General features: G+C 42.4%; 1 protein-coding gene across 1 annotated transcript in view; it reads left to right on the top strand.

Annotated features, from left to right (window-relative positions):
- TNKS (tankyrase) overlaps nucleotides 1-12,312 on the top strand; it is a 264,386-nt gene that overhangs the window by 239,418 nt on the left and 12,656 nt on the right. Inside the window, exons 19-23 of the mRNA XM_019521853.1 lie at nucleotides 4,036-4,224; nucleotides 6,816-7,053; nucleotides 7,491-7,573; nucleotides 8,410-8,530; nucleotides 9,302-9,399. Coding sequence (XP_019377398.1) covers nucleotides 4,036-4,224; nucleotides 6,816-7,053; nucleotides 7,491-7,573; nucleotides 8,410-8,530; nucleotides 9,302-9,399 — 729 coding nt within the window. The remainder of the gene's footprint in view (nucleotides 1-4,035; nucleotides 4,225-6,815; nucleotides 7,054-7,490; nucleotides 7,574-8,409; nucleotides 8,531-9,301; nucleotides 9,400-12,312) is intronic.

Genomic DNA, 12,312 nt, shown 5'->3' with positions numbered 1-12,312 from the left:
TCCTGCAAGGGCCCCACATTACCTGGGACCTTCTTTTTACCCCCTATGTATTTAAAAAAAGACTTCTTATTGTCCTTAATCTGGGAAGCTAGTCCCAGTTCCATCTCTGCCTTGGCCTTCCTAACTACCCCCCTACATCCCCGAGCAACTGCAGAATAGCCGTCCTTGGTGATGACCCCTTCTTTCCATTGGGTGTAGGCCACCTTTTTAGCAACAACCCCATCCCTGTCCAACTTCCTCCCTCCTTCACTATAGGGGCCTCAATCCCCCCACAGACTTACCTGCAGGAGCTGCTCTCCAGGCTGCCAGTTAGCCATATGCATGGTGTCCCCTGCCTAACTGCCCTCACAGTCCCCCAGTGGAAACCCACCATTTCCTACGTTTTTCTCCTTTAATGCAGAAAATCTGGATTTTCTCCTTAAAAAGAGAAAATCTGGGTTTTACCATGTTTTTCTGTGGCGAATGCAAAACCTGGATCCCTGCTTATAACTGAAGTCCATGTTATTAATTTCCTGAGTGCTTGACTTTTGGCCACAGATATCCTCCCTGGATAATTTGTTTTTCCCCTATAAGCCCTTCTTGGATTGTAATGATCTAGGATCCTGAATCCCTTCATCCCAAACATGCCTTGCCATTAATCTTGGCTTCCTTAACATGCTCTAAGTCCCATAGTGGAAGTTCCCAGTGCACATACATAGTCTGACCTGTCTCTGTCTTTCCCCTTCCACAGTCACCCCTACTACCTGGTGTTGTGATCTGTCCTCTCATTCCATAGAGTTCTTGGGTTTCCAGTGCGTAGTGCATCCATACTTGAAATACCTCTGGGGACCTTTCTTTTCCCCCAAGCATTTACTATCAGTTTGGAAACCACAGGACATAGTTAAGCTTCATTCCATTTCTAATGCTTCATTTTACAAGATCATGTAAATCAGAGCTCTAACTTCTGAGAGGTCGTGGGTTGTGCCGCCCCCAGGGGCAGTAGCAAGAAACAGAAGCTAGAGGAAGGAGAGGAAGCCCCAAGAGCCTCACAGCCTGGTGTGGGGAGGCAGTAATGGCTGGGGGAAGTAGTGCTTGAACCCACTGCAGGATGTGCACAGAATAAAAGAGGTAAAGGAAGCGGGAGCCTGCAGGCTGTGGCTTAGCCACTTGCAGGCTGCCACCTGGGCAACCCTGAGCTGACTCTTCTTGCGTAATAATGTGGTTTTCTGCCATGTTTGGCAGTACTCCCCAGATTAGTGTCATCTGCAAATTTTGTGAGGACACTTCCTGTTCCAGTAACAAGGCCACTGATAAAACGATTAAACAGGATGAATGCTAAGATCAACATAAGTGACCTCCTTCCAGTTGGATACTTCACCTTTCAAGCATAACTCTCTGCAGTCTCCCTTTGCTCCAGCTTCTTGTGATTTCAGCAGTGATCCTCATCCTGTCAAGTCTGACCAATAATTTCCCTTGAGAAATGGTATTGAAAGATTTGTTTAGACCTAAATAAATTAATTCAATTGCATTACCCTTACTTAAGAAGTCCATTATCTTGTCATAGAATAGTATTAAATTAGTCTGCCACAATCACTGTCTGATAAACCCGTATGTTTTGTACCATTTCTTTCCATGTTGTTAACTATCCTTTCCTTCAGTATCTGTTCTAGTACCATGTGTACTATTGAGGTCAAGCTAACAGGCCTGTGATTGCTTGAGACACTGTTCTCCCTTTTTTTGAAATGGACATTATGGCTGCTTGTAGAAGTTTAAAATAAAAAGGCACTTTAAATTCTCTGCACTCCCATGCCAAGCCCAGTGCATGCCTAGAAGATGCAGCACATTAGTTGGACCCGCCTTGCCCGACATCTATATAGATTGAGCACTTCAATGGGGCTTTTTTGGTACTTTTATTTAATTGCTGATTGAATCAGCTTTATCTAAAAGCACCAACAAGCCCTGCTGAAGCACCTGATATATACAGATGCTGTGGAGCTGGGTTGAAGTAACATGCTGCTTCTTTTGGTAAAGTGCTTTGTGGGATGGTGGGGTGTCTTAACATCTTCATGCAGCCTGTATGTACTGTTAATTTAGTCCTAAGTATTGTTTGTGAGTTTATGGAGTCCACAAAGATCCATGCCAGAAGCGTTGCTGTTTCACATGTCAATTCCTTTAGTATTCCAGGATGGAAATTATCCAGCTGCTGCCCCACCCTTTGCCCTTTTGGTAACAGTCTTAAGTTTTCCTTCCCCAGCAGGTATATTTTCCTTCTGCATGTCCTCATAGCCATGTGGTATGCCACCAATATCCTCTTACCTCTTCATCTTGATTAAAGACTAAGCCAAAGTATTTGTTCAGTTTTTTGGCTATATCTAAGCTGTCTTTGATCTCCACTTTAACTTAAGCATATAATGGCCTCACTTCTTCCCTCCTGATTCTCTTTTTATTTATACAACCAAAGAAGCTTTTGCTGTTAGTTTTAATGTCTTTCTAAAGCTCACACTAAACTTAAGCCTTAAGCCATTTCTACTTTGTTCTTGCATTTTCTGACCACAGAACAATGTTTCTTCTTGCCAGTCAATCCTATTTTCTATTGCCTGTAGATCTTCTGTTTATTCCTAAAAGTTTGTTTGAGCTTCTTGTTGATCCATGCAAGTCTGTAGCCCATCCCTACCATTTTTTTCCTCTCGCTTAATATACAAGTCCATAAAAATATTTGTACTTTTGCCTTAAAGTAGTTCCATGACACATCTATATTCAGGTCTCCTAGTTCTTGAATCCAGTCCGCCTCCTTAGCTAATTGCCTTAGTTTCTGAAAATTAGCCCTTGTGAAGTCCAAGACCCATATTATAGACCTAGCATTTCAAAGACTGCATGTGAATCAGTTAACAAAAATACTATGGAGCCTAGTTCCTTTATTTTATCTACTTGTGCATATTTTAAAACCTCTTATATGCTTGCGTTAGCTGCATCACTCTAAAAGAGTGATGCTCATTTGTTCTCCTTTAGTTTTTTTTCAGTGTCCTAAATGCCTTTCTTTCTCCCAAACTGGATAGCAGTATTAGATTCGGAGTCCTAGAAGTGAAACCTAAGACTTGAGGATGAACACAGTTTTTTGTCCTTAGTAAAGCCCCAGTCCCACAAACATTTATGCACTTGAATTCTTGGTTGACTGTTCAGATGCTTGAAGTGAAGCATGAGTAAAGATGTGCAGGATCGGGGCCTAAAAGTATGAAATGTTCTTCTTACAAAAAAAGATTATTTATGTACAGCACTTCAGACCTAAATTCTTTTCTCTAGTGTCAACAGAAGAGAAGAACAAACAATATTGTTTGTTTTGGGAGAGGTGCTACTTGATAGTTTACATATATATATAATGCAGCTAGACCACATGCATAATAAATCTAGAACTACTTGCATGAAGGATTGGCAAAAAAGAACTGGGGCATAGAGTCATACTTGGAGAAAGGTAGCTTATATGATGATGGGAGAGAGCTAGCCTAGCTGTCTTGTACTGTTTCCCATGCCTCAGAAATTACAAAGATGAGTTCCCAAGAGGAGGAAGGAATGTGCTTCATTATTCATGAGTTTTGTTTTGTGGTCGGTTTTTTTTGTGACAACTTTCGGGCGCACACTGCCTCAGGTGACCTGAAGAGGGACTTTTTTGCCCAAAAGCTTGCCAGACTTCTCTTCCAACTATACAGTTGGTCCAGTAAAAGATACCATAAAAAACCCTTGTCTTTTGTACATTTCCTGAACCATCATGGCTAAAGCAGCACACCAACCTTCCTACTTCATTGTTCATATGCTGTCTTCAGCCAGACACTCAAACCAGCGTTACCTGGAAGGAATGTCACGATGGCACAGGAGGAGTTGAAGGTATTGAAAAATAGAAGGGAAATGAAAAGGCTATTTCAATAGCCTTGGTCCTCCTATCTAAAAGAAAAACCAAACAAGATGTTATTTGAAAGGATCAAAAAAATTGTACAGGCATATGTACTTCTTTGTTCTCTTTAGGTCCTGTACTTTATTGATAGAAGTATTTTTTTTCCCCAGCATGTGGATATAGCAGCACTGTTGATTAAATACAACACATGTGTAAATGCAACAGATAAATGGGCATTCACACCATTGCATGAAGCAGCACAAAAAGGAAGGACACAGCTGTGTGCTCTGCTATTAGCTCATGGAGCAGATCCAACCATGAAGAACCAAGAAGGTCAAACACCTTTAGACCTGGCAACAGTAAGTTCATGTGGCAGAGCATCAAAAGCTGTTGCAATGAATCAGGTTTGCGTATTAAATGACTATCAGTGTTTCCACTGCACCAGTGGTCTTCATGCTGGTATACGGGAAGCATAGTGTGAACATGACTCCTTGACACACATTAATGGCCCGTCTGTCACAAGCCCCATCACTGTACACCCATAGGCTGAGATCCCAGCATGTCTTAAAATTTAAGTTATCCTGCCTATTTACATTCAAGTTCATTCCCAGCACCTTGATTTTTCCAAAGCTAAATGTATCCACCTAAAATATCAGTGGTAGGGGTGTCAGCCACGGTACTTTTTTTTTTCCTCTTTAAACCTATGAAGTAAATCAGGTGAGGCTCTGGAAGAATCTCTGTGTTCAACAGTGACTGTTATTGGTTCCTGAACAGCTTCTCAATCTTTTTTTGGCAACACATAATTCCAAGGCAATAGAGCTAGAATGGCCTCCAAATTAATAAGCAGCTGTAGGTCATATTGCGAACTGGCAGCTTTAGTTGTTTTTTATATCTTACAGGACACATGAATCTTCTAGGTTCCATATCACCCTATTGTTGATGTTTGCTGTATGGGAAGTGGCAGGCACAGAGAACTGTGTAGTAGATAAAATCCGGTATCAGGAGAGAGAGAGCCACATAAGACAAAGAAGTGAGGGTGGGGAAAGTCAAACTGAGTTATTTAAACAATTCCCCAAATAAATTCATATTGCACTGTCTCCCGTCACCTTCATCTACAGTTGTTCTCATTTGATTCTGGGAAATGGTGACTCTGAAAAGTTTGCACAAGTTTGCAGCTATGTATTTGCCGACCAACAGTGAAACAGTGCCAATAAGAGTTCACATCATCTGTCCCCAGTAGCTGAGTAGTTAGGACACTTGTCTTGGAAGTCTGAACTTGGATTTCTCTGATACCTTACCTCTGTCCTCTAATCACCAGGCCACAAGTCTGGCATTGCTTTTGAAGCTGAGCCTCTGCCCCTTGTATTTAATAGTTATTGGAAAAAAATGGGTGGAGGGCAGTCCTAAGGAAAATTTCTGCCTTGTTGAGGACATAGCTCTGAGCTATGGGCCCAATCTGTTTGGGATGGCAGCCACATTACTGAGCCATATATATCCTCTGCCTTGCTCTCTTCCTCCTGGCCCCACAAATATTGTGTCCCCCTCTTGTGGCTGCCCAAGGGGTCATCTTCAAAGCAGCATCAGAGAGCAGCTTCCATTGATGTTTGCCCTATGACATAGCAGTTAGTCTGTGCTGGGTTGATGAGTCAGAGAAATCAGGTTCAAACTCTCTCTGGATGATGGAAAACCTAGATCCTGGGTCACAGACTTCACAGTCAAGTGTCCTAGTCACTCGACTATTGCAGACAAAAGGCAGAAAGTCTGTCCTCTGGTGTCTAACATCTGTTTCATCCAGCTACGCTTTTGGCATTAGATACATTGCACAACCACAGGGGGTGCATACACAACTGATACATAACCTACTGCGCATGTCTAGCCTCCACAAGCACATAGGCATCTGCACACACAGGTTTACATGTCCACTAATAGTATGCCACCCTATGCATAAATGCCAAAAAATGGCCCCTTAGGCCGGGAATAGAATGCCACCATATGTGGCTAATGCATTTTATAAGTAGGGAACTATCAAGTAACAATAGCGAGGTGCTTTATTCCTATACAAGGCATTAGTAAAACCATTACTAGATACTTTGTCCATATTGTTAGAAGGATGTTAAATTTGGAGAGGGTTCAGAAAAGATCCACAGGAATCATTTGAGGTCTGGAAGAAACTGCCTTACAATAAGGGACTTAAGTTCAACCTCGTTTCATCAAGAGAAGGTGGAGATGATTGAACTGCATGAGTACCTAGATGAAGAAGGGATTTTTGGTAGTAAAGGTCTATTTATTATTTCACCAGACAAAAACATAATGACATGCAGTGGTTAAAAGCTGAAATGAGACAAATTCAGACTAGAAATAAGATATATAATTAAACTTGGGAGAAACTTAATAGGGAAATGGTAATTTTCTGTCACCTCCCATCTTAAAGTTAGACTGGTTATCTTGCAAAAACGAATACACTGACTCAGGCAAAAGTTGCAGGTTCAAGAGAGGACTTTCATGGTGGGAGTCCTTGGTCTGTGTTATGCAGGAGGTAGTTTAGGTGATTATAAAATTCCTTTTTGTCTAAATCTGCATGGAATAGCTCTTTTCTGACAGAAAGTAAAGTTAAATCATAGAAAATTAGGGTTGGAAGAGACCTCAGGAGGTCATCTAGTTCAACCCCCTGCTCAACACAGGACCTTTGATCCTCAGAACATAATTGAAAATTAACAAGCTAGTCTTCAAAAGTTATTTTAAGCTGTGTGAATGTCTGAAGAACAATCCAAAATAGTCTTCTAAAAGAGTCCCTTCTAAATGAATACCTGTTCAAGGATAGGTTTGTTTTTGGAGTTCTTTTTTTAAAGGGAAAATTAGAATTATCGATTTGAAGGTATTTTTTTCTTTCCCTAGATAGTGATTTTAATGAAAATGAGGCCTCACGTAAATAATGCTTCCTGTTTTTCAGGCAGATGACATCAGAGCTCTGCTGATTGATGCAATGCCTCCAGAAGCCTTGCCTACCTGTTTTAAACCTCAAGCTACTGTCGTTAGTGCCTCTCTAATCTCACCAGCATCTACTCCCTCTTGTCTCTCTGCTGCCAGCAGCATAGATAACCTTACAGGGCCTCTGGCAGAACTAACAGTAGGAGCAGCCTCAAATGCTGGGGATGGAGCAGCAGGAACAGAAAGAAAAGAAGGAGAAGGTAATTTAGCTCCTGGATTACATTAGCTTGCTGGAATAATTTTGGTTGGTATTCACAGTTTGCTTTGTGTAATCAAGCAGATACATCCAACTAACCAAAAATACTGTGAATCCTGAACTCCAGAAATGTGCACAACTCAAAGGGAGTGAGATTTGTTGGGTTGTGCCCAGAGGTGCTCTCTCCTCTTTGGGAACTGTTCTTCTTAACTTTTCAGTAGTGATTAAATCAGGATTCAAAGGGGAAGGATCCCTGATAGGTTTCACACGTTTTCACCATTGCTATTGTTTAGAAAACCTGATGGGTGTATCTGGGTAGCAAAACTGATCTGATCCCAACGTGCCTCTGTGTACCTTTATAACTTGCCATTCTGTTTTATTTATACTGGGTGTTCACACTCATTTTGGGATAATATAGTAATCGTGTTTGTCTTATTACAGTCACTGGTCTTGACATGAACATCACGCAGTTTCTGAAAAGTCTTGGCCTTGAACATCTTCGGGATATCTTTGAAACAGAGCAGGTATGGAACAGGCCTAATCACTGGCACACTCTTATGCATCTGCCTGATTAAAGTTAGATTAGTCTGGCCCATTTTGCTAGCATCCCTATTTCCTACTTAAAAAATCCCTGTTTTTAATACCAGTGGGAAAATAAAAATAACAAAGGAAGCTGCAAATGAATTGTGTAAATCTGAGGTCCAGAGTGAACAAGTCTACCTCAGATTTACACAATTCATTTGCACCCCTCTGTAACGTTTATAAATTGAATGGTCCCCAATTTCAATAATTAATTTATAGACTGCAGTGCTTACCTCTTTGCAAAGAGGCCTGGCAGTGCAAATGGTGAATTGTCCAGGCAGAGACGAGCCTGAGCTTGAAGACTAGTTAGGAAAAGAGATGGGGCTTGAGTTATGATATCTCCTGCTGAGGCACCTGGGGCAGCAGAGTTCAGCATTAGTCGTAGAGAGGCCGCTTTCAGGGAAGAGGGGGGGGGAAGAGCAGTCAACCCTGGGATACTGGAGGACCTAGCCAAACTATCACCCTATGTGTAACATGCTGCAGGTTCAAATTAAAGTGCAATACAAACTGCAGAGATATTCTACGCTTTACAAGTAACATCTTTGTGGCTAATAATCATATTGTGGCTCATTATTGGATGATAAATTGCTGGAACACGTAGCATGTTACAGCATATTGTTCCATTAACATAAATTGCACTTGGAATATGACATCTGCCAGGGGACTGAGACACTGTGTTCTCAACTCATGGTGTGAGTATTGTATATTTTCTGCAGTGATAGGACTAGTCTTTATGACACACTGAAGACCTAGCTACTGATTCTTGTCATCTTTTCAGATAACCCTTGATGTATTGGCAGACATGGGGCATGAAGAGTTAAAAGAAATTGGCATTAACGCATATGGACACCGTCACAAATTAATAAAGGGTGTAGAGAGGCTTCTAGGAGGGCAACAGGGTAAATATGTTGAAGTATCCAAAGATACACATGCTTGCTTGCTTTGATTTATATGTAAGTAGAGTTCCCTGAAATAGTGCACAGCAAACTTGCAACAGAGCCATCATCTTTTCTCTCCCCCTTTTTTGGGAAATGGCTGCCCACAAAAACACCCAGAAGATTCCCTGCAATGTTCAGGGCACAAGGCCCTGATAGACTTCTGTAGCATGTGTACAAGGTGGGAGGGGAAATCTTGAGGATCTCAGTCCTTGCGTACCTGCTCAAGGGCCAGCTGCAACCTGGCGCACAGGTTTGCTCCAAGGAGAACACATGTATAAGCTACTAATACCTCATTCTTGAATTGACTGAGCTTTTAGATGTGATGTTATTAATACACACAGGCTTTTCTATAAAATAGAAATGGTCAGATACACTAATCTCTCTCTCTTTTTTTTTTTTTTTTTTTTTAAACCCCGTTCATTTAATAAAGCTTTTGAAGGATTTTAATTTTTATTTCTTTTTTTTTTTTTTTTAAACCCCGTTCATTTAATAAAGCTTTTGAAGGATTTTAATTTTTATTTCTTTTTTTTTTTTTTTTTTTTAAGACCCGTTCAATTAATACAGCATTTGAAGGAATTTAGATTGTACTTCCTTGTTATTTTCCTTTAAAGTTATGCACTTAGTCCTGTTCTCTACTTATTTAACAAGACTCATGATGGCAGTACTGGATAAAATGTAGCTAGCCTGGTTTCCTTTCAGGGATTTTAATTCTTCCATTCTTTCCTCCTGCAGGCACCAATCCTTACTTGACGTTTCACTGTGTGAGCCAGGGGACTATTCTCCTTGACCTTGCTCCTGATGATAAGGAGTACCAGTCAGTAGAAGAGGAGGTATTGTATCTTTGTTTCAAAGTTAGCATGTGAGAGCTGTTTAATGTCTGTCTGGGACAGGGGTGGGCAATTATGTGGGCTGGAGAGCCACTTAAGGGTTGGTAAGCTGTTGAGGAGAAGGTGGAAATGCCAAGTAATCCTGTCTGGCCGCTGCCAGGAACCTGCTTGTCCTGCCTGTTTGCCCACTATGATGAGCTGCTGCTACTGTGCTACATCAGGAAAGTCAGTGTTGGCTGGCATGGACTCTGGCACCGTGGTGGCAGCAGCTTATGACAGCAGGCAGGCAGGATGGCTGCTCAGCACACTGCATCACACCCCATCTCATGTAGGTATGGCTGCCAGCGGCCACAATACCAGGACTGCACATGCCTACAGGAAGCCAGGGAGGGTGGAGGAGTCTGTGCTGCCTGGTCCCGGCTGCAGAAGCACAGGGCACAGTCCTCCCTCTTTAGGCTCCCTGTAGCAGCCTGTGAGCCAGATAAAATCAATTGGAAGGTCAGACATGGCCCGCAGGCCATATTTTGCCTCCCTCTGGTCTAGGAAGTTAGCATGCTTCTATACTGAAAAGTGGTTCTCTCAGGGTCTGGACAGAAATTACTTTTCAAATGTTTCCAAGTGTAACAGGCTCAGAAACATTTCAAAAGCTGCAGGACACGTTAGAGCCTCCATGGTTTCCACCAGCTGGTATGCTTCAAGCTTACCAGCTAGGGAGCACTACATGGGCTGCAGTAACCTGCAGCTTTGCTTCCCCTCCGCCAAGAGGGAGAGAGGTAGCAGGGAAGGGAGAGTGGAGAGAGGGAGTAGAGAGGTAAGAAGGGGTCTGGTAGAGGGGGAGGTGGCTTCCTGGCTTCCTACTGCCAGGATTCTAATGCTCTGTCCCCTGGACTTCTCCTCTCCCACTCCGAGCAGAGTGGAGAAGTATAAAGAGTATTGAGTCTGTAGAACCCAGCTCCAATGGCATCAGAGGCTTTGGGAGTTAGCAGGAGCCTGGTGGACCTGGCAGTGCCTATCAAGCTGTCCACTCTGCTTTCCTTCTCCTCCCTACAGCAAGGCACTGTGGAATTCTGGAGGACCTGTCCTTGTGCACACATAACAAAATGTAAAACACTTTAAAATACTACCTCATTTAAAGAGTTACTATTCTGGAGTGCTTCAGACACTTAGAATGCTTGAGAGGGTATATGCATTTGTACAGCTGGACCTTTGGAGCTTCATAGGTGTTTGAAATGCTCCAGTTGTTACTTCTGTCTACACTTACACTGGGACATGTTGTGCTCCATGCTTTCTGATTGCCAGGTCCAGGGTGCCTAGATCAGATTAATTTCTTTTCCTTTTTTCAAATTGCTGGTATTGTACCAGCCCCCAAATGCAGGGTGTTTACATTACACCCTCGCCAGTGCCTCCACAGCCCCATCTTTTTTCCTTTCCATACAGCTTCATGTGTCACTGATTTAAAATAAAAAGGCAGAGTTAGTGATACAGAAAAAGAGAATCCAGCTTTCACTTAACCTTGCAGAGCCAAAGCATTTAACAAAAGTTGAAAGCAGTAAAGTATACTTTGATCTGTGAATCCCTAGGGTGGGTAGGGGGCAGGTGTGTTGAGTAGGAAAGGACCATTGTATTCCATGTCTTTCCTCAGTAGCACAGCAGAAGTAAACATATAAACAGCCCTCACTGACTCACACTCATGTGACTCCCTAGTGCACTGTCCTGCCATTTGTACATCCCTGTGGTTTTACTTTCCAGAAACTAGTCTGGTCCAAGATCAGCTCTAGTCCAATTAGGTGGTTTTTAATATTGCTGGGAGTCCTTAGAGTTTGGTTGGTCATGTCAAGGGAAAGTAATATCAAGTCATGGGTTGTTATTAATAAGAGTATACTAGGACAGGCAACAGCGCTGTCCTTTCCCTTCCTGAAAGCAGGGTACATGGCATTTTCTCCTGTCTGAACACAGGAAGCAGGCAGAGAGGTCAAAAAATATTCCCTACACATGTATGTACCTGGAGGATGGTGCAACTGGTTTCATTGTTGCCCAGTGGCTGCCCAAGGTTGAATCTTCCTTGCAGGCAGGGCCAGCCATTGTATTTCTCCCTGTCACAGTCACCCACTCAGTCTGCTTTTTCTGCAAGGCCACACAGGTTGTAAGACAACGGGTACTGGCAGAGAAACCTAGACAGTGGAAATATGCTGCATGCAGTGACCTTTACCCGTAGCTATGGTTGGTATCCAGAGCAGTGTGTTCCATGGAGGCTATGCTTTCACCTGCCTTCACAAAAGTTATCAGTTGGGACTCCTTTTTTAATGGAGGTGTTTGGCAATACTGACCAAAAAATAAATCTATAAGGATTGTGTGCCCATTCTCCTCCTCCCACCCTCCCCAAAACTTCAAAGCTTATATCCTCTTCTTGGAGTTTGAGCAAAGCTGAGGTTCAGCTTTCCTGAAGTCCCGATCACGATTTCTCCTTATAAAACATATGTTGAACATTAAAAGGTTTACCTGCCTGGGGTCATAAATGGCAAGAGATTTGGGCAGGTGATACATAAGGTATTACATACAAAATGGAAAATAAACAGATTACACTTTTAAAAGCTCTCACCTTGAGCCTGGAACCTATCATGTGGCGTACCTATTTCCGTAGGAGGAAATGGCATTAAGCTATTTCGGGTATGTCTGATCCATGACTTAGGATGTTATCGTACAGATTGTTTGCTTAACTTAACAGTGAGGCCTGGCATGACAACCTTGTCAACAAGTGTCAGGAATCAGGATGTGTGAAACACTTCATGCCTAGAGGCTGTTTTAGTAACCAAGCAGCAGGTGCTCTAGAGAAAGTGTCAGCCCCTCAAGCTGCAAAGTTCTTCCCAACACTACCCCTTTTTAATACTCAGTCTGTCACTTTCTGTGTTTCAGGAA

This window comes from Gavialis gangeticus, unplaced genomic scaffold (genome assembly GCF_001723915.1).
Source record: "Gavialis gangeticus isolate Ggan-Ray unplaced genomic scaffold, GavGan_comp1, whole genome shotgun sequence".
NCBI classification, from domain to species: domain Eukaryota; kingdom Metazoa; phylum Chordata; order Crocodylia; family Gavialidae; genus Gavialis; species Gavialis gangeticus.
Note: the sequence above shows the minus strand (reverse complement) of the source record. Positions and strands in the feature narration are given on the sequence as shown.